Source organism: Pezoporus flaviventris, unplaced genomic scaffold, assembly GCF_033815535.1.
Source record: "Pezoporus flaviventris isolate CSIRO_AGI_PZ_B2104156 unplaced genomic scaffold, CSIRO_AGI_Pfla_v1 ptg000006l, whole genome shotgun sequence".
Classification (NCBI taxonomy): domain Eukaryota; kingdom Metazoa; phylum Chordata; class Aves; order Psittaciformes; family Psittacidae; genus Pezoporus; species Pezoporus flaviventris.
Window position 1 is genome coordinate 9,889,456 of NW_026892554.1, and position 21,812 is coordinate 9,911,267.

General features: G+C 35.0%; 1 protein-coding gene across 2 annotated transcripts in view; it reads right to left on the minus strand.

Moving 5' to 3' along the window:
• The window catches only part of EFL1 (elongation factor like GTPase 1), a 76,597-nt gene that overhangs the window by 45,215 nt on the left and 9,570 nt on the right, over positions 1–21,812 (minus strand). For both annotated transcript variants that reach the window (XM_061446828.1, XM_061446826.1), the window contains exons 9-15: positions 21,145–21,221; positions 20,909–21,045; positions 19,982–20,104; positions 18,245–18,344; positions 9,319–9,470; positions 8,198–8,376; positions 7,472–7,607 (exon numbers count right to left, since the gene is read on the minus strand). In XM_061446828.1, the coding sequence (XP_061302812.1) occupies positions 7,472–7,607; positions 8,198–8,376; positions 9,319–9,470; positions 18,245–18,344; positions 19,982–20,104; positions 20,909–21,045; positions 21,145–21,221 (904 nt within the window). The remainder of the gene's footprint in view (positions 1–7,471; positions 7,608–8,197; positions 8,377–9,318; positions 9,471–18,244; positions 18,345–19,981; positions 20,105–20,908; positions 21,046–21,144; positions 21,222–21,812) is intronic.

The window sequence follows — 21,812 nt, forward strand, 5'->3', positions numbered from 1 at the left end:
TACAAATTACTCAGCCTGCTTGTTGGCAGCACACACAGCAAAAAGCAGTACTGCAAAGGGACTAAGGCCATTACAGCAAAAATAGAGTCAAGAAAACGGTTTCAGTTTCCAGCACTGGAGGCCTAACAACAGATTGACTATTGTCGTTAGCTCAAAGAAACAATTTTAACATATTTACTTTTTTTAACAATTTAACTATTTATAAAACATGAATTGGGTAGAAATTAATATAGATACAATAGCATCAGATAAACTCAACAGTTCACAGAGACAAAATGTCATTCAAACCAAAATCCATTCAATTATATACCTTTTCCTGATTAATGCTGGGTTACTGAACTAGTTAAAAATGCAACATTACTTTATTGGGGTTATAAGATGGCAGTTAGCGATAAAAACTGTTAAGTGTTCCAAAACTGGAGACAAAGGTTTGAGTTTTCTTTGTTTCATTCACTATTTCAAGCTAATTTCAGTGACAATCTTGAGAAAGACTGCCCTCCTGTGTTCACTGATCATAGCATGCTGAGAGGAGACAGCCCCTGCAGCTGGAATCACTTCAAGCCAGCTATTTTATTTTTTAATTTTTTTTAACAATCACATTACAGATTCAGAGAGTGAAATTAGCCCACCAAATGTTTGCACAGAAATAAAAGGCTGGTGCAACAGCAGGACTGTTCCTAGGGCTTTCACAGAAGGCAGTAATGCTTGCTAGTTGGCATCAATCCTAAAAAGCCATTCTGGGCCTTTAAAATGGCATCGCTGCTTGCAGCTGCTCTTTGCTCTTAACAGAGGCTGCTTATTAAAAGCTCCTAAATTGATCGATGAAGTCCTAAAGGAATAAAATGCCTGTTAGACACCTTGCAATGAGGTTAGCTATACTACTTCATACCAGCTCTTCACGCTAACTGCAGCTGTATGGCACTCCTCTTCAGAACAGTACAAAAAATCCTGAAGTATGACTCTGCAATCACCTATATTCCCCATGTCATATTGTTAATATGTCAAAAAATCCTGTTAGTGTTTTAAAAATAACTAAAACATGAAGGAACACTGAATGGCGAAACAAGCATTTGAGAAATGGAAAACCCAAGGTACACAGCAGTCTGTCATGTAGAAAGTCAGTTCATAGTGAGCTGGCAACAGGAGTGACTTCTAGATTCCTGCTTTTTACAACATCACTTGGTAAGTTAAAGAAAAAAATGCTCTTAATTTGATAGAACACGTGATACTCACACTGCTACATTCAGGAAATGGTCTAGCCTCCTATGAGCATTACACTGAAGCACTACAAATCTAGTGGTAAGGGAAAGGCTTTGCTTTTGACAGTATTCAACAAAACACAAAAACACTTAAATATTCATTCAAGCAGCTGTAAAAGAAATCTGGGGTTTGTATGCTAGCAAACACAAAGCTATTGTGCCACTTGAGGATAAAAAGCAGTATACATGTCAATTTTAAGATACCTGTTATACTGAACTCAAGTGTGTGCACATGCAGGAGTACACAAGCAATGTGACAAGATAAATTTATTACAGTTAACAAAAATGTATCACTTTATGATCCTTCAATTATTTATTCAGAAAAAATATAGCACTGAACCAAGTTTAAAAAAAAAAAACCCTACCAAACAACATAACGTTACTCACTTATACAAGTACCTAAACATGCTTGTACTTACACAAGTACCTAAACCAGTGTTTTCAGAAACATGTTCCTTTGTTTCCACACTGGTGTGCAGGATAGCATCATATAAAAATACTACTTCATCTTGCCCATTTACAGTATTTTTACACTACCTTCAACAACTGTTATCCTTACTGCACCCTCCCCCCCTTTTTGTGTATATATATATATATATATATATATATATATAAAGGCATTTTGCCTTCAGTTATAGGACAGCAACAAGAAAAATAATGTGTGTGCATCTGGAGGGCACACACTTGCTCAGTCTTTACTTATGAGCCCAAATTACTTTTTCCTCACATACTGCCTTCTAATTTTCCCTTTGTCACTTTGGGGATCAACCACTAAGTTCTTTTTATTGTCTTCAACCACAAAAATATCAGAACAAGTGTTACAAAATGATGCTTTTTCTGTATTTGTACTTTGCCTGGTTTAAACAAATACATGTCTAAAAAAAGAAGTGTGTGTGTATATATACGTATAAGGAGAGATTCTTGCATGGGAACAAGTGAATCAAACATCCCCACTTCTTGCATTCCCCAGAATACAGACTTACTGGTGAGACTTACTTAGTGGTCATTTTGATTTAGACAAAATATTCTTAAGATAGTATTATAAGCAAAATAATTTAAAACTTGCCCACAACAACCTCCTTTTAACACTGTTTCAATTTAAGTTATTGTTTTCCCTCCTGGTAAAGAAGGAACACTTTTTCATTCATGAAATGAGATAATAAATTCTGCTTCCCATTGATTTTATTAACAAAAAAAATTTGAAAATAAAAATTGTTTATGTTAGATTTATTTTTCTATTTGTGTGACTCTACAGTTTGTTACATGATACCTAACACTACCTGGCAATCAGAAGACCCCACATACAACATCCTAATTAAATCAACTAACATTTCATGACTGGACCATTTATAGTTTTCCTTTTTGTAAGAGAAATTAAGCACTAGTAGTAAGAGCTATGATAACTAAACTACAGATCAATGAATTTAATGCTACAGTCAGGGTTCACTTCCTGTCAAATATAACACATATGGAACAGATGCCTGCATGGTAGCAGGAACTTCCAGTATCATCAATGTTCCCTGAACCACAAGGCAGGGGTGTCCCAGCAAAAGCTTAAGCTTCCATAACACTCAATAAACTAAAGAAGTTAAATACACCTGGATAGCCAGATGGTTGTCTATATCAAGCTCCTTTTCTGGTATATTTTTGTCACAGTAAGGTAGGACAAATCTTTAAAGAGAGTGGGGCAATTACAGCAGCTGGCTATTTGGATAGCACTGGATTATGCAAACACAGGTCAGTATTAATTACAGCGTCACTAAGAACATGCAATGATACATCAGTCAAGCAGCCTTTGGAAGTTATACTCCAAGTACTGATTCTCTTTTTAAAGCCACAGGAGAAGAGTGTTTTCAAAACGGGGCATAGACTTGTGTCCAAGGTCTATGATACAACATTTTCTTTCCAATGGATATTAAGGAGGTTTCAAGAGAGGATCAAAAAAAAGTGCCCAAGATGTCTTTGAACTGAAAGCTCTCAACTGATTTTAAGATACAGATTTAGGTGCCAGGTGTAATTGTTGCATTTAATGTTTGAAAGCACAGAGTACTTCTATGCTTGGAATTTAAGCATGATTTTGAAATACCTCATTAGAGTTTACAAATCAGGTAACACTATTTCTGTCAAGATAAGGCATCAGACCACCTGCAAGACCAGTGAAACCAGTACACAAGTGCATATGGCCCTTAAAAAGGATAGAGTGATACAGAGAAGGCTAGCACTCCAGTAAGCACATGTAGCTGGACCATTTGCAATACAAGTCTCTAGCTCCCAGGACACTCAGACGTGATGACCACAGGGAAATTCAAATTCAGCAACTGCAGACCATGCAAAATGCCTGTGGCACGATACAGAAAAATAAAGCATTCCTGAAATAGTGCATCAGACATATGATTTATTTCTGAGTCAGTATTTCAACATTTTTCCCAAATCAAGCCTCAAGATACTTTCATGGGCCCATTCCAATGACTATCATGTTTTTCAGGTACTTTCATGGGCTCAGTCCAATGACTATCATGTTTTTCATTCAGCAGTTTCAACTAAATTTAAGTGGCACTTGGAACCCAAGGGCACATACCTAATCTAGTGTATCTCATGTTATCTGCTGCTCCAGCAACTAAATTCTCTTCCTGCAAGGTCTCTGTTCATTCAAAGTAGTACAAAGTAGAACCTCACAGTACCAAGTTAACAAGTGTAATTTCCTGTCTGCTGGCACAGGACCTCTAACAGAAGTGGTGGGGAAAAATAAGTGGAAAATAAGACAGTACTCTCTCCTCATAAGACATTTTGTTCACATACTCCCCCTTAGTTTTCTGAGTGGAAAAATCAATAGTGCTTCTAAATTACAAATTCTACAAGCCAGGTGCTTTTGCTTGACAAGAATTTTATTATTTTCATAGAATATTCTAACAAATAATTTTTAAAAGAAGACTTATTAAGATTTCATTGTGCTTCGTCCCCAAGAAATTTTAATTCTTTTTAAATTATATTTCATCTCAAGGACTACAAACATGTATAGTGGTGACAGAGATTATAAAGAAGAAAAATTGTCGACTAAAACAGCTATGTGGAAGGAGGCAGTACTTTGTGTTTGCCATATTACATGAAAATTACACGCTGCTTAAAGCATTCTGATAAATACTTTTGACAAAACATTTCAGCTGCAAACTTGCAATACAAATTAACTAATGCAAAGCAGTTTGTCTCCCCTGCTTCCCAGAACTCAGAATAATATGAGAAAATAACTTTCCAAAGCTTGCCAGAATGGCTATGCATATTAGGGACATAGTATCACTCTTCTGCTGGATGCTCTTGAGTTCTGTTTGTGTGACAGCTTTGTAGTTCAAATACAGTATGCTTCATTACCTTCTCCCCTTACAATATCTAACCTACAAGCTTCTCGAATTTTTAACAATTAAAAGATTAGTACTTTATAGAAATATTCATTGAACACAAGGAATAAGGGATGAAATCTTTCCATTTTCAGTGAAACAACTTAGAAAATCATGGAGCATAGAATAGTTAGGGTTGGAAAGGACCTTAAGATCATCTAGTTCCAAGCCCCCTGCCATGGGCAGGGACACCTCACACTAAACCATCTCACCCGAGGCTTCATCCAACCCGGTCTTGAACACTGCCAGGGATGGAGCATTCACAACCTCCCTGGGCAACCCATTCCAGTGCCTCACCACCCTAACAGGAAAGAATTTCCTCCTTATATCCAATCTAAACTTCCCCTGTTTAAGTTTTAACCCATTACCCATTGCCCTGTCACTACAGTCCGTAATGAAGAGTCCCTCCCCAGCATCCCTATAGGCCCCCTTCAGACACTGGACCATGCCTTTATCATTAAACCTTTGTATAAGCAAATATAAAGAACAAAAAGGCTGCTTACTAGGACCAAGCAGATTCTTCCCTATAAGAAACAACCTATAATTAATAGGAGAAAAAAAAACCCAAACCCTGAAGAAACAAAATATGAAAACCCCCTACACCAGGAGTTTTAAAGTGCAAATAGCAGTCACAATTAACTGTGTATTCCTCATGGCAATAATTTAATTATACAGACTGAAACTACAGAGCTTTCAGAAAAGCTTCCTTAATTTACTAGATAATCTGCAAGCAATTTCCTTATATGGTTGGAGACAAATCACTGCTGTATGCTTTTAAACTGGAAGATAAATGGCCTTTGAAACAGAAATCGCTGTTAGTAACTGGAATAGTAAGTGTCTTGCATCATCATTGTTACAGATTCCTTTTGCATTATAGAATGGTTTGGGTTGGAAGGGACCTTAAAGATCATCTAGTTCCAAGCCCCCCTGCCATGGGCAGGGACACCTTCCACTAGAGCAGGTTTCTCTAAGCCCTGTCCAACCTGGTCTTGAACGCTGACAGGGATGGGGCAGCCACAGCCTCTCTGGGCAACCTGTGCCAGCACTTCACCACCCTCACAGTAAAGAATGTCCTCAAATATCTAATCTTAATCTACCCTCTTTCAGTTTAAAGCCATTACCCCTTGTCCTATCACTACTTGCCCTTTTTTTAAGTGCATTGCATTTTCTTTTGAGTGCAATAAATCATCATCCCATCAGTAAAAGTGTTTATTGAATTTTTGTAAATTGCAGCTTCACAGGGAAATGGAAGAAACAAATGAACAAGAAAGTACTTAGGGCTTTTAGTTTTAAACATTCTTTAAAATTACATCAGACTAAAAAATACATGTATACTTGAGCTTGTATGTTTTATGTAAAAATGAAAGCCTGTTTTGTCAATATATAGAGACTAAATGATCTGGTAAAAAAAAGATTAAATCAAAAGTAGTCTGGCTAAGAACTCGGATTTAATTCTGATTTTAAAATTCCAATGAATTCTTCTAAACATGATAAATGTTATGTCAGCATTTAGCACTCTGCTATTGATCAAGTAATATACTTCTCATTATGGAAAAGCTAGACCCCACTGAGGAGCAGCCTTCAGCAGAAGAGACTACTCTCAACTTTTTGGTAAAATCAATTGGTTACAAAAATGTTCCCTGAAATTTGGTCCAACTCTTAAAGACAGCATAAATTCTCACAGTATATTTTTGATCTGCAGGGGGCAGCTCCAAAAGTGTTTATTACTTGGCAAGCACAAAGACAACATCCTTTCACTTTTACTGCAGTGCTTTAGAGAGCTCTATTTTTCGCTAACTCTTAATCACTTTTTGAAGTAAAGAGACCAGATACTTAATAAATCTTGTTACTGAAAATGGTCAACCATGATGTAGGCATCACGCTACAGTAACGTATAGTTCAGAATTTTAAAATATAAAGCTTCTAAATAAATCTAATTAACTACTTATGGTCTGAATGCCAAGCACATGCTAAAAGCAACCAGTTTAACTGCCTAGATTACAAAATCCAGCCAGAGTTGAAGAGCTGACAGAGTACCCCTATTGGTAATTTACTATGTATTTACATTTCTAAAAATCAGACAATAGACATGAAAATAACAAAAATCTTCTCTTTTCCTGTAGTTTGTACAGTCTTATTCAATGAAAAAGTAAAGAACCAAATAATTTTTAATTTTTACACTTTCTTAAGTTTTAAACACCAGTTCTGATATTAAAAAGACAAACGATGGAAAAAGCCAGTAAAGAATACTATTTGTACTCTAGAGCAAACCTGCTCAGAATATGGCACACAAGTGCAAAACTGAATGATTAGGACAGTTTACCACTTTGAAACTTGTCCATGGAGAAAGTGCAAAATTTGCCACAGCCATAAAAGAAATAATTTTTAGTACCATAGTTCAAGCAGACCATACATAAAACTACAATTATCTGCTCACTACAGACGTTGTATCTCAGAATTTCCACTGTTGGGAAAATATTGTAAATAACCCATGCAATTTATAAAATAAGAGACCTTATTGCTGCCTTTGGCAATTCCTAGCAGCAATGCTTACCTGGCAATATTCTAACCTGAAGATAACAGGCTAATGTAATCCCTAGTTTTCTCCTAGTCATACATCTTTCCCCCCCCTCAATTCAAAGTTCACAGAAATCACAGTTTAATTAGAATGCCTTCATTTTCTGACACGCAACATGCCTCAAAACATTCATAGATTTATTTAAGTTTTCTTACCATTAATCAGATAAAAAAATAGATCAGTGTATTTTGGATGATATAAGGATTCCATTTCTAGGAAATTAAACACTAGTTACATCTTACCCAGAACATTTCCTGCAGGTACTTCTTCAAGATCTTCAAGTTCTCTTCCCATAAGCAAGTAGAGATTCTCCAGTGTACACGCAGTCATATGAGGTACTAATGGCAGATCATCTGTGGCAGAAGACTGGGATGACAGCTATAAACAGAGTAAAGCAACCAGTGTTGAATATTTATCACTTAATAATGACAAATTTTTTTTTCCTGAAAACCTCTCGGCATTCCAAAGCTAAGAAATACATTCTAAAGCATGCTCATTTCAAAAGTTAAGTATTAAAAAACATATACTGTATTTTTTTCCCCTTCCAAAAATGAAGTCTTGTGGTAAAAAAGCAAATGCTACAAGAAAATAAAAAATAATGCTTTCTTTGATAATTTAGATGTCTGCTACCCCTAGTTCACTTTTGTCACTGACGAAACAAATGTTTCAAAATAAATTCATAAGTAATGAACTTCTATGGTCACAATCTCAAAACATTTAATACAACTTTTTTCAACACTATTACATACCTTTTCCTGTTCCCCAAAGTATTGTTTTTTTCCTACGCAAGTTTTCTTTGAATCAAAGTATGCACATACTGGATTTATTGTTAGCTAATACAACACTGAACTATTTTGGAAGAGTTAAGGTTTACAAGGAGTTTACAGGCACAATCAGCTATTACCACAATTACTTTGATACTTTTTGGAATTTCTTTTTTTTAATTTTATTTCATTGTCACCACTTACCTTATGCAAAGACTCAGCAGGATCATATTTTGGTCCTAAAACAAAGATCTTTTGCCCTTTTCTCACCACACCACTGAACACTCTAGCAAAAGCAATGAAAGACTCCTTGTTTTCTGCTTCCTGTTTCACTGCCTTTGAGGTCACACTCTCTGCTTGACCAGTGAGCTCTTGCTCTTCACCTAATCAAAGAAAAATATAGGAAGTATAAAACCAGTTTCTGCCTCATCATCTTAAGAAAAAAAAAAAATCAATTAGATATTATCACATCACATCTGGCGACATCTTAAAAGACAGCAAGAAACAGAATCATAAAATCATTTAGGTTGGGAAAAAATAACTTAGCCCAACACTGCCAAGTTCACCACTAAACCATGTCCCTAAGTTCCACACCTTTTAAATACCTCAGAGGATGGTGGACTCAACGGCTTCCCTGGGCAGACTGTTCCAATGCTTGACTACTCTTTTGGTGAAGAAAGCTTTCCTAATACCTAATGTAAATCTCCCCTGGTGCAACCAAGGTTAGTTCCTCTTGTCCTATTGCTTGTGACTTGGCAGAAGAGACCAACCCCCATCACTGTACCTCATAATCCAGTCTTGTTGCTCATACCCTGCTTTTGTATCAGTTTGTTATTAGCCTGCTTGGTTTTTTAAATATTGTTTGTTTATAATTAAACAGTTACTCTCATAAAAGCTTAGAGGAATTAAAGGTTATACTGGAATAAAGCATGCTAGTAAAATGTCCATAGGAAGGTTCTAGCAGCAAGCTAAACAAACCTGAATCTTTCTACCCCATATGCAAGGTCAAAAGTCAATCACTGACCCTTCTACATAAGAGTGAATATGACTTCATATTTCAGCAGAGCAGCTCCTTCAAGCATTATCTGTTTTCATTGACTCTAAGTACTGAGACCAAGCACATTCTCAAGCTATAGGAAAAGGTGTCCATGGAATGTCAGAGCATTTATGAACTACAAGCTTTCTTACAAATCCCTCCTCACTTGCCATTCATTTCCATCTTGTTTGGACTGTCATGTGGATACTTCTTTGTCAGGTACTCAGCCAGTTTACAATGCTTAGTACAATAAAACGTCCTCTGATAAAAACAGCTGAATATTATATACCTTTTGTATCACCAGTATTCCCAGTTACTTCAGACGGATTTTCATTCGGGGTGTTTTCTGACAGCTCCTTTCCTTGATTTGCTGCCAATTTTTCTGCATGCCTTCGTTTTGCAAGTTCACGCCGATGAGCTATTTCTTCCGGAGTTAAAGGCCTACATTGTATTTTAGAACATTAGTAATTGGAAATGTAACTTATTTTAAAATAAATTAAATCACAACAATTAGAATACTGTATCTGGTATAAGTAAAAATTTATACAGAATGCCTTTTGCCCCCATGATACTATAGTACCATATCACAGTATTTTATGTCAGCTAATATTAGCGAACTCTTCCTCTTTCATGATTAGGAAGAGGCCACCATGTTAAACTTCTGTTTCTTTTGCTAAAATCAATCAAGTTTCACCCACTGATGTGTGAATTGTCACTTTTTCAGAAAAGATCCAAGCCAATTTCCAAAACTTTTTTCCACCATGTCGAGTATGCTATCCTGACTTAGAATGACAGCCAAGATGTAGAATACAGTGTACTAATCTAACCTTATCTATACCAAGATAGTTACAAAAAAATACCAAGCATTTCTTCAACATACACAGGGATAAAATACTGTCATTTTAAATTACTTGTGGTGTCTTCGTTATTTTAAAGGAGTCTTTATGACATATGTTCAAATGAAGGGAAAAGCCTTTGCAGGCTACCTTTCCATAGCTATTAACTTTGTTAAGGACAAATAATTAAAAATTGAGACAACAACAACAAAAAATCGTTTTAATATTTGATGCAATTCCTATCCAAAGTGAGTTACACATATTTGAAATGTAAGAGAACCGCCTGAAATCCTGTTTTTTTCTCATATTACAAAAACTGTGATATGAGATTATCTTCTAAAGTACAAACAAGGAAACTTATTTCACATCTCTTTCCAATGCCTCCACCATTTCCGTTAATTTCCCATATGAAAGAGCTGAACCTGTGCTCCTGCTATAATCATTACAGATACTCTGAAGAATAATCTGTTTAGTAATTTAATCTGTGCTGTCAAATGCCTATATTAAAAAAAAAAAATCTGTATCATTGTGGCTTAAAAGCACAAAAAATAACTAAGTTATGAATGTATTTTTTTTCATGAAACTACAATGCTTCCAATTTTTGCTTGCTTGTTTGGTGTGGAAGCAATATAAATATATATTGCTTTCCAGCATTAATGAATAATTTCTTTTCAAAATTATAATCAATGCATTTCTTTACATGACATGAATATTCTTAATGGAGTTCTACCTCGAGAGAAGAAACAGAAGAATCCTCTCTATGATAAAACATGCATTTGTACAACACAACTGGACAAACTAACTACAAAGTCTTAGATCTTGACATCAACTCAAGAAGATGAACATAATCCTACAGCAAAACCCCATCTACATGATGTGGTCTTACTTGGACAAGTTACTTCCTCTCTTTAATTTCCACACTTAGAAAAACAGTTCAAAATTTCCTGAATAGTTGTACTAGTAATGATAAGAGGAAGAAAACAGAACAAGCATATAAATAGAAAAAAGATAAAAATTATTGAATCATATGCCCATATCAACTATTCCACACTCCCCAGAAGGGAAGCAAACACTATTTAAAGGTCAAAGTTTTTATGTGTAGCTAGTAGAGATACTTACTGGACTTACTCTGTCCTTAACTGAATTAACTGGGGGCAGAAAGCTTTAAAAAGATTATGTGTCTGAGACCAACTCACTGCCCTTAAGATATTTTTATACCACAATATGGGTACTTTTCTGCATACAACACATTCTGCAAGAGATTTAGTTTAAAATGCTTATTGAGACATTTAATTATATAAAGTTTCTTCTTAGCACTTGAGGAAATCACTTTCAACATAGTTATCATGCTTACCTTGAACCCAAATGTTCAACTCAAAAGAGTAAGAAAGCTATACATAAATTAAAAAAAACTCTAAAAATAAGAGAGGCCCCCAGGATAAAATGTCAGCATCTGAAGCACAGGCTTTCAGAACTCAGAACCTGGGATAGATACATTATATATCATAGAAAAGGCAAAATTGCCACTACAAATTTCTCAACTTTTTTCTTTTTTTTTTTTTTTCTTTTTAAAAATAATCTCTTAAGGAATCTCTGTGCCAGAATTAAGAATATGTAACTCTGAAATTTGGGGCAGTGCTGTATTTCTGTTTGGTTTGTTTATTTTACGACAGAAGAGAGTGAGGCTTAACAATACAAAATGCAAAGCAGATGGTGGAGAAGAAAACTTTTTTATGATGATTTTTTTTTCTGAAGGCAGCTGTTCAAAGCTATTTAAAGGTTTGGAATGTCCGAAAAATTCCCAGAGGAGGAAGATTGATAGGGAAGTACAGATGAGACAGCCAAGTGTATCATAAATGCAGTTTATATATGATGGCATAGTATACACATGAGGACATATGTATGCATTCCAACACATTTCATTGTCCAAAAATACTTTTCATTTATGTAAATAATCCTGAGAGTAAAAGAAAAAAGTTTGCTTGCTTTTTTTCCCTTTTACAGTATTTTCAAAACTATCAGTATTATACATATTTAGGTGTCAGCCATAATATATCAAAGGTACCTTAAAATTCTGAATGCAGTGGTATAAATTGCTATAAGCACAGTTAATTATAGTCTCATGATAAGAGGCAGCTTGAATGTGGGTGCGACTTTAGCTAGCAGGTATGACCTAGACTTCCATCCTGGTTTCTGTCAGAATCAATTTCTGTAAAATGAGACACTCTCGATAGTATCATTAGAAACTATATAAAGATAATGTTGTCAAGTCCTTATATAGAACTGTAGCACACTCAAGATCACAGAAGATTAATGCACGTAAGGCACTGGATCCACAAAAAAAAAACCAACAAAACAAACAAACAACCCACTTTTAAATTACACCCTGATTTATTCAGGTTTTCCTGTTTTGGAAACAATTTTGAACAAATGAGAAGAAAGATTCTTTCCTCTTCTTCCCTACCGTGTTTCTTTCCTTCCCTTTACTCACTCTGTAAAAAAGGTTTTACTGCCTTATAATATTGGAAGAACAAAAATGGGACCATGCAGTCACACAGAAAACAGTAAATGAAAATTCTGACGCAGAGATTCCCTGCCTCCAGAAAAACATACCCAGACACCATACCCGTGAACCAGGCACAAGCAATAGAGCTGACATAGAAGGATAACCACATTATGACTAACTCAACTTCAACTATGTCATAAACAAATGCTATGGAAATAATAATGTGGAAAAGAGTATAATATAAATACTATTAGCATCGTGATGATGAAATACATCAGATTCCAGGCAAGTAAGCAAGCTACTGCTGACTACTTCTTCATTCACACATTCCCCGGGATAACTCATTTAGTTCTAACTGAACTACAACTAAACTTCTTCATGCAATCAACCATCCAAATACAACAGCTTTTCATTATTAAAGAGTTATAGTTGGTTTTTTTAACCTTTTAATCTTCAGACCATTTTAAAAAGGAAACACCACAGTCAGAACATCAACTCATTTCCAAAAGACTGACACTACCATCAACAAGTGTCTGTGATAGATCTTCCATACCATTTACAATGTTTGTCAAGTCGCTGAGAATACTTTCTCTCAATACTTTTTACCAGTTTAAATCCATGGATATGTGCTTGACTTCATGAAACTAAGGTGGTAATTTCTGCTAACATTTTTAAATCCAAGTAATTTATGGAGAATCCCCTGGATTACTCTTCATGGCTCTGCTCTTCAGTATTAAGTTCTAGTTAAATCATTGGCTGCTGTTCTGCTCACCATCTGGCACTCAAAGACTTCTGACAACAGCATCCCTAAGGACAACTCTCACAAGTGCTGCATGTTTGCTACAAGTCAGCCCAGAGTATGTCCAGTGGTCTTCCAAATCTTTCTGAAGCTCATTAATTTCTGGATTAAACTGCTTGATGGCTATGGAATTATTTTCATCCACAAATTTCTGTACACCTACTAAGAGTATTTCCTATCTTTTCTACTGCAACTGAAAGCACTAGGCAATTCACAGTAAAAATTATCATGTATATACAAAATGAACAACTGAAAATTATTCAAATCAGGATTTACAGAAAATTTCATACGACAGTCTTACAGGGCTCCCGCAAAGGGGAATACTCGATAACTGTTTCTTATTATATTATATAGTGATTACCATTCATTCTGAAATACATAATAAAACTAATATTCAGTTATTCATATGAATATTCATATGAATGTGTCATACAATGCCTTGCAAAAACTCTTGACTAACACACTGACGTTTATCTCACATACTAGATGTGCAATAAAGCAGCAAAACTTCCAGAAAGTTACAAGTTCTTCTCTCTTAAGCTTACAACTGCACGAAGTAAATTATGCTCAGAGATCCAGATTTCATCCATTATTACTACATATTCCACCAACTACACTTTAGAAGAAATTCTTAATGCAAAGGAAAGATGATGGGTTCAGATCACACTGAAGTCACTGAAACTCATACTGCCTTTAAACATAAAAATTAATTTACTTGCAAGAAGACAGCAATTTCTTTTAGATGTTGGAGCTTTACGTTATGTCCACTTCTTTTGATCATGACAATGTAATGTCTTTTTAGCTAAAGATTAGGTAAAAATCACATAAATGACATTTTTTCCAGTACAGTTTTAGGAAACAGCAGAAAGGAAATAGATGAAGTATACTACAATCTGTTGGTTTAGACATCATAAAACAGTTATCACAGAATTGTACACTGGTTTGGGTTGGGAAGGACCTTAAGATCATCTAATTCCAACCCCACTGCCACAGGCAGGGATGCATGGTCACACTAGACCATATCATAATTTCCTGCAGAATTCTATGGGAAAAATGCATGTTTCAGGGTGACACCTAAGTAAAAAAGAGAAAATCCTGATATAGAGCTGACTGAGGAGAAAGAAGTACCTGTCCATTTATCTAGATGAAAATGGTACAGCTACTACAGATTTTATATCCCCTTGTGCAGTCATTAATAATTTTAGAAGGCTGACTTTTCTTTATTGCCACTGAAAAATAGAAATGGAATTTCTTCAGCATACTCCATTTATTTATTCAGTAGTATTACAACAGCAATGGACTCAAAGTAACATAAAAAGTTTGCCTCCTACTTCTGACATTGCATCACATCACTGTGACATTTAGACAAAGTTCTGCAAAGTTAGTAGAGGATTTCATTGTAACAAACATCTGATATACAATTTAAACTAAAATTACCTGAAAGTAATCATAACAAATTACTGTATGTTGCTCTTTTACACTGGGTTAGATAAAGACAGAATTCTGAACCTCAGGAAGAGCAAACTGGAACATTTACACTCTGTACATAAACGCCAAACTTGCTTTTACTTACACACCTACACTCAACCATCCTGTTTTAGATGGCTGTTCAGTGTAGAACACTGGTAGAAAGGAGAGAAAGAAACAGCATATACTGAATGAACACCTAATTCTGCACACAGCGATACTTCATAAATAAGTACAGGCATCATTAAATTACCAAGGCCTCATTACATAACTTCAAAAGAGGCCAGTATTGCCCTCATTTTCCACTGGGTTTGGTTTTAGGCATTTTAATATCTAAAGTGAAGGAGATCACACTACACTCTCTTATCAGGGAGCACTGCAGACATTGCAGCAGACATCATTTGTCTACTCTGTCCAACCACCGACTTTCAGAAAATTTACACTTTTATCTGATTTGGTTGGAACTGGCAAATTATTTCAGAAGTTCAGACAGAAGAAACTGCAAAACAAAACATGTTTGCACAACTCTTGTTTCTTTAGAAAACCTGATAAAAACCTCAGGGGCATACAGGTACCATATAAAAGTCAAATTTCAAATCTTTCCAAAGACAGACCTAATACAAGCTGCCAACCTGTTGTAACACAACCATAAATTATTTTCCCATGTATTCCAGTGTTGTAACAGCTGACAAACTTTGTTATTTAAAGAGTAAAAGCAAAAACATATCAGGTTTAGTACAGAATCTATTAAATTTTAAAGTCACCTTCTTAGGAGATATTAGTTGCCAAGAACAGTCTCAAAGGAGGTTGTTTTAATTAAAAGTCCAACCTTTGTTATCATTTCCTGCACACTCTGGACTTAGAATAGCTTTTTGCTTCTCCCAGCCTATGCTTAAGAAGTATTACAAGCAGATAGCAGAAATAAGGTAAACTATAAAAACTGCAAAGTCAATTTGCACCTTTTAAGTAATGTACTAAAAGGTAACATTACCCAAAAGAAGATGACAGAGCATGGACCTACTTTTTTTTGTTCCCCTCTGGAAGTATAAGTCTTGCCAAAAAAATAAAAATAAAAATAAAAATAAAACAAACAATCTTGAGAAACATCTCAGATTTAACATGCTTAAAACCAGTCTCCTGCCCCAAAGGACGCACATAACCCAGCAGACAGGTCCAGCAGTCAAATATCAGAATATACAAGAACATTTACAGCTTCTCAAAAGTAACATGTAAATGGAAAATAAAACATATATTAATGTTCTTAAGCAAGTAAACACGAAACCCCCTGTCAATCAACACAGTGTATGCATTCTTTGTTCTTCCCTATGCCCAGGCATTCTTACAGAGCATCCTCATGGAATGACGGTTTAAATATGTCACACATTCCACACAACCATCACTCAATTCTGTTAAGCACAATCTGCATTCTGTAACTGCAAATAGCATGCAGTGGCCAATAAAATTCAAAACGTGCTTAGGAACCATATTTATGTAATACTGTGTTTTTAAAACAGTTACATTTTGTTTCATGGAGACAGCTTTTCTTCCTCTTTAAAACTAACCTCCTTTTCTGATCTAATCAAGAACTGCTTCCTTCTATAATCTTAATGATTAAAATATCAAGAAGTACATATTTAGCTATAATTACTATTTTTTAAAAAAATATGGAATCCAACTGTGACTTCAAAAAAAAATTGTTACTACTATCTCATCAGAAAATTACATGGTGCTGATAGTCATTATCTCAAAGAAAAAGTCCTGTGATTTCATTTTAATAGTAGCCAATTAGTAAATTATTTAATAATTCAATATTAAGGCCAGCAAGAAACACTTTACACTCAACTATGGAGCAAGACACCGCAATTTTCAGTTTCCTGGATAAACAGAGAGAAAAGACATATTGTCCACAGTCATCACTAATATGCCTCCAAGTCTCCTAGAAAGAATTCCAAGACAATCTTCTCCTTTTATAGACAGGACTCTCATGCAATATAATCTCAGAATCTATCTCATCTAAATTTTATTTGAATTTTTGGACCAGCTCTGCATTACTTGGACTATCAAGTCAACTGCAATCCTCCATTCAATTTAGTAAACATCTTGACATTTTTCAAACCAGACCGATAATCAGAATTACAGATTTGTTACACAGTATGCATTAGAGTACACAAATGCAATCATATTTGTGTTCTGAAAACCAATAAAATTGACAGCAGCACTTTTTTTATCTAGGCTGAAAATACAACCAGTAAATGACAATGCCTAAGTTATGTACCGAGTGCATCATTCACTGAAATGGTCATACATATATTATGAACCACAATACATGGCAAATTTCTTCAAAATATTCTTTTGTCCATTTGAGGAGCTTTTTTTCTCTTTTAAAGGAATAAAAGTTTAACACATGGCATATAACCACACACATAAAACAGTTCCCTTCTTGAAGGCAGATGACTAAGGTGAAAAGAAAAAACCCACCACTAGTGTATATATCTAGGAATCCAGACAAAGAAGGAATGCTGTGCTGCATCAGGACCTGAGCAAGAACTTCTGTTTCAGATAGATTTAAGGACCGAAGTCAAAGCAAAACTGCACCATCTAGCGTCCGGTTCATCCGTAAGTGCAACACACCTTTTCCCTGAACTCAGGGCAAGAAAGACTTTTGGTGGAAGAGTCATAGATAAGAATGGTAAAAAAAAAACTGAAATAAATCCAGGAACTGTGTGAAGAATCTAAGATAGTAGTAAAGCTTTCAAATACTACTACACCCACAGTATTTTCTGCACAAAGATTTATACTCAGAATCAGTCTGATTTATTAAAGATTAGTATTTTCAATATTACTTCACTGTAGATTGACAATCCCAGAAGAACATAAAATGGCCAGTTAATACAAAAATTGACTACTGAAAATGCTCCAGAGACTTAGAGGGATGCAAGGTTAAGATCAAACCCATTCTTATAAACTCATCAAAAAAGTACACTTCCTCTGTAAAAAAAGCAGATGGCTTCAGCTGAAAGCAGTGCAGTTAAGTAAAATGAAATCAAGACGGATTTATACCTCAAAGAAAGATGATCATTAAACACTAAAAACCTGTTTCAAAAAGATTTAAAGTGTATTAATACTTTTCAGTTCACTCCAAAAAGTCAAGGTTTTGACTGCTTTAATGAACCTGTTCTATTTTGCACTTGCAATGGACCGGCTGATCACTTAGTTATTATGCCAATTATAACAGGAAGTGTTTCTTGGAGTTGTTATGATCATGCCAACACAACCTTAATGAAAAACTAAGAAAGCATTACAACTCAATCATATTTTCAACCAAACATCCAGAAACAGCATACAATGTATGCATTAGGATGATATATCTGAAAAAAGTACTATTCTCCAACAAATGCATTGTTTACTCAACAACAAATATGCTAATTCTAATATGATTAAAAAAATCACCTCATTCAGAAAAATCTCTACTTGCTGAAAAGGTTTTATCTCAACAATTCATGAATTATTTTTTCAGGACTGAAACAACTTATCCACACTTGCAACATACCTTTTTTCCTTAAAGTATCTAATGTAGATCAGGAAGTTAAATGTTACACTTTCTTACCTTGGTTTATTGTGTGGTAACGCCTTTGCATCAACAGCAAACATTTTGGAAACAAAGACAATAACCGGGTCTGTTCCTTCACTACTGCACTTCATAAAAGCTGAAGAAACATAAAATGAAGTCATTTGCAGATTTTTTTCCCAAAAGTGTGGACAAAAAACTATGGCTTTCCATGAATTGTATAGGAATTACTGTTTATTTCTTATTTCACTGGATGATACGCTGAAGAGGAAAAGCAGAAAATTACTGCCCACTGTTTACTTAACACTGCCCATATCTTCAAATTTGTTTCACAATAAAACTAGCAAAATCACAAAAATAGAACTCTTGATAACAAACTACAAATATTCCAACTAAATGTACTGGGTTGATATTTAAAGTTGATCTCACTGGCTGGTTTAGATTAGAATGAAAAACAGAGAACAGCTGAGCATGAAGACCAAGCTATTTATTCAGTACCTCAACATATTCTCTCTCTTTCAAACTAAAGGAGGAAGTCCTGCAAACATACAGGTGCTCATGTCTTCACAAAATCCTAACAATTTAAGTGCAAGAATGGATACTCCTGAAAGGATGAAAGAGATACACAAAACTCTGTCAATACTTATGAAATACCCATAAACTATTTTTTTCATCCAACTTGAAACTTATTATCAAATTTAAAACAGACACAATGTCATTCAAATCTTCTAACAGCATAGAAAATAAAGTGTATTCTCCTACTTCCTCCTCCATCCTGTACACCAAAGTTATTTTCATTACTGCCTAGCAAAGAATTTTTATTTGCCATAGCAAAGTTAAATCACTGACTGCAGTTTTTCCAGCCCCATTATAATTTTATAGCATGGGACTTGGTCATTATCAAACTTCTTATTGCTTACTTTTGCATATGGACATCCCAAGGTTCAACATAACACTGTCTGAATACACTACTAAACCCTTCTTGAAGGGGGACTCTAAGTTAAAGCTGGAAACTGACAGAACTGGACGTAAAATCATTTATCTCAATGAAGTCAATGGTAAAACTTATACTAACTTCAAAGTATCAGGATTTCATATCTTCATTTAACACTCTGGGTAACAAAATCTATTTATTGCCCCAGAAGTCTTTTAGCTCGTTTTCATTTGTTAATCTTTTACCATTCTGGAATGCACAAATTAACTAAAAACTCAAGTTATACCTTGAGCTATTGAAATGTTGAAATTCTTAATGTTTGTGGTAACAGCTAAGCTACATCTTACTAACTTATTTTCAGTACACAAACTACTTAGGCATAAATTCAATAAAAAAGGCTTTTTATTTTAAATTATCAAAAGCTGAGTCTAGTTAATCAATACAGTTGTAAAAATGAAATTCAAATTCCAACCTCTCCTGGCAAAATATTAATGATTTTAATACAGAAGCTGGTAGCATATTGAATACTCAATTACATAATGTCTACATTTAGAACTAAAACCAAGTATTATTCTCATATTCTTCAAAAAGCTCAGCTCCAGAGTCTTAGACCTTACATCACCTGCAGCTGAGTTGTCTAAAACCCATAAATATACGGGACTGAAAAAGAAATACAGGCATAAAAATAAGACATAATACTACCACAGTTCACTGACGAACATCAAGAAAGTTATGACAAATAATTATAAACCTAAGCACAGATTACTACACATCTTATGATCCACAAACAAAACCACCAAGAAAGAAACAACATCCACGTTAATGGGAGAACATCTACTCACCACTCTTCAGTTCCTGAGTTTCTGGTGGCAAAGAATCAAATGTTCTAGCACCAACACACATCAGCTTTTCCACTCTTTCTGCAGTGATGTCAAGAGGACTGGGAAGTTTATTACACACCATAGCTAAAACACACTGCTAAGGATATACATTTATATCTTTATATTTCCTTACTGATTGCTAATGAAAGAAAGACAAATGCTTTTAATGTTCATTTCTCTAAATCAACCTCATGCAGTAACTGTCAGTAACAAAAGACAGCTAAAACCCATCTCTCTCTGTTACAGTGTGTGCAGCTCCCTCCCAAGTCAACAATTTCTGGCATTTACCTAAGGGCAGAAGGGATAGTTAAGTAGGGGTGGCTGTTCCTAAGTGCAACTGGGAAACTAAGAATAGCACAACTGGGGCAAAATTCATAGAACTAATTAGAATTTATACATCAATTATTTGTGCATTGCTATACAACATAGTATATTATAATATAAACAATGAGAAGACTGTCTACACTGCAGACAAACAGCAAAGGCTGATCTTGGATTAAGAATGCATACGCCTAAAACTAACACCAGATACTTACAGAAGCTCATGGGCAGAAGACCTAAGATACTATTATAAAAAGGAGATTGGCTTATCTTCAGGAAAAACACTAAAATTTGTATATAAAAATTACATAATGAAAGTGTATTGTTAAACTACCTCAAATTTCATAACTTACCTTTCCAAAAAAAAGGCTGTGTATAAAAGCATGAAGTTGGTAGAAATATAACACTAATCGTATGCATGAAACAAGAAAACAGGTCAGCCAGCACAGGGACAGATGTGAAAAAGAAAACAAACTGTACCAATTCACAGACTGAAATATGTGAATGCTCTCTTTGAAGTATTGGAATTACCAATAGCACAAAACCTAGTATTTTCTTTAAGGATACAGAGGACTGCATCAGATATTGGTAGCCATTGGCTACAAATGGCATTAAGATGAACTTTAGGGTCTGCATGCCGTGACTCCCGTGCACCAATTTTAAGTCCCAAAGAGGTGACTATCTTTTCAATTTTTTCTTTGTCTCTGCAAAGAAAACAACAGATTAAAAAAACCCAACCCCACAGTAGCAATACATAACAAGCACGGAAAGAGATCCCGTGAAAACTTTATAGATCATCTCACCTTTTCATAACAGCTTCATATAGACTCCATATGTTGTCCAGCACCAACTGCACAAACAAAGGTTTCTTTCCTTTTGACTGGTAGAACATAAACATACAGCTAATTACCAGCAACTCCTCACTTTTAGAATAGGCTTAAGACTGCACTTTTAACTGACCATTATCTTAAGGAGCATGTAAAAACCTTTATTCAAAATTAAGGCAATCGTCCATTTCTACTTCAACAGCCTGTATTACAAGAATTGTAGAAGGCACAAGATAAACATGACATTTAAAAATGAAGGACAAGGGTTTCAGTTTCAGAAAAGAGCTTGATATATACAGAACATGTCTACCTTGAGCTTGGTTAACACCCTTTTCGTAGCTATTAATCCTCACCCATAAAAAAATATCATTATGAAAATCAGCATTATGAAAATAGGGAAACTCCCTTCCCTCTTAACTTTTACTGGTAGAATCACTTAATGCAAGAGAAATGTACTTTTCAAGGTTTTGGTACAGCATTCAGTGGGATTTCATTAAGGCCAAAAAGATTTTCTAAATCCTAAATCCTAATGTAAACGAATATCCTAAATTCTTAGCTGTTGAAGGACTCTTCTAACAAGACAGATTCTGCACTGTCTGCACTGCTAGTCTTCCATTCATCTTGTGTGTTCCACTCTATGCTGA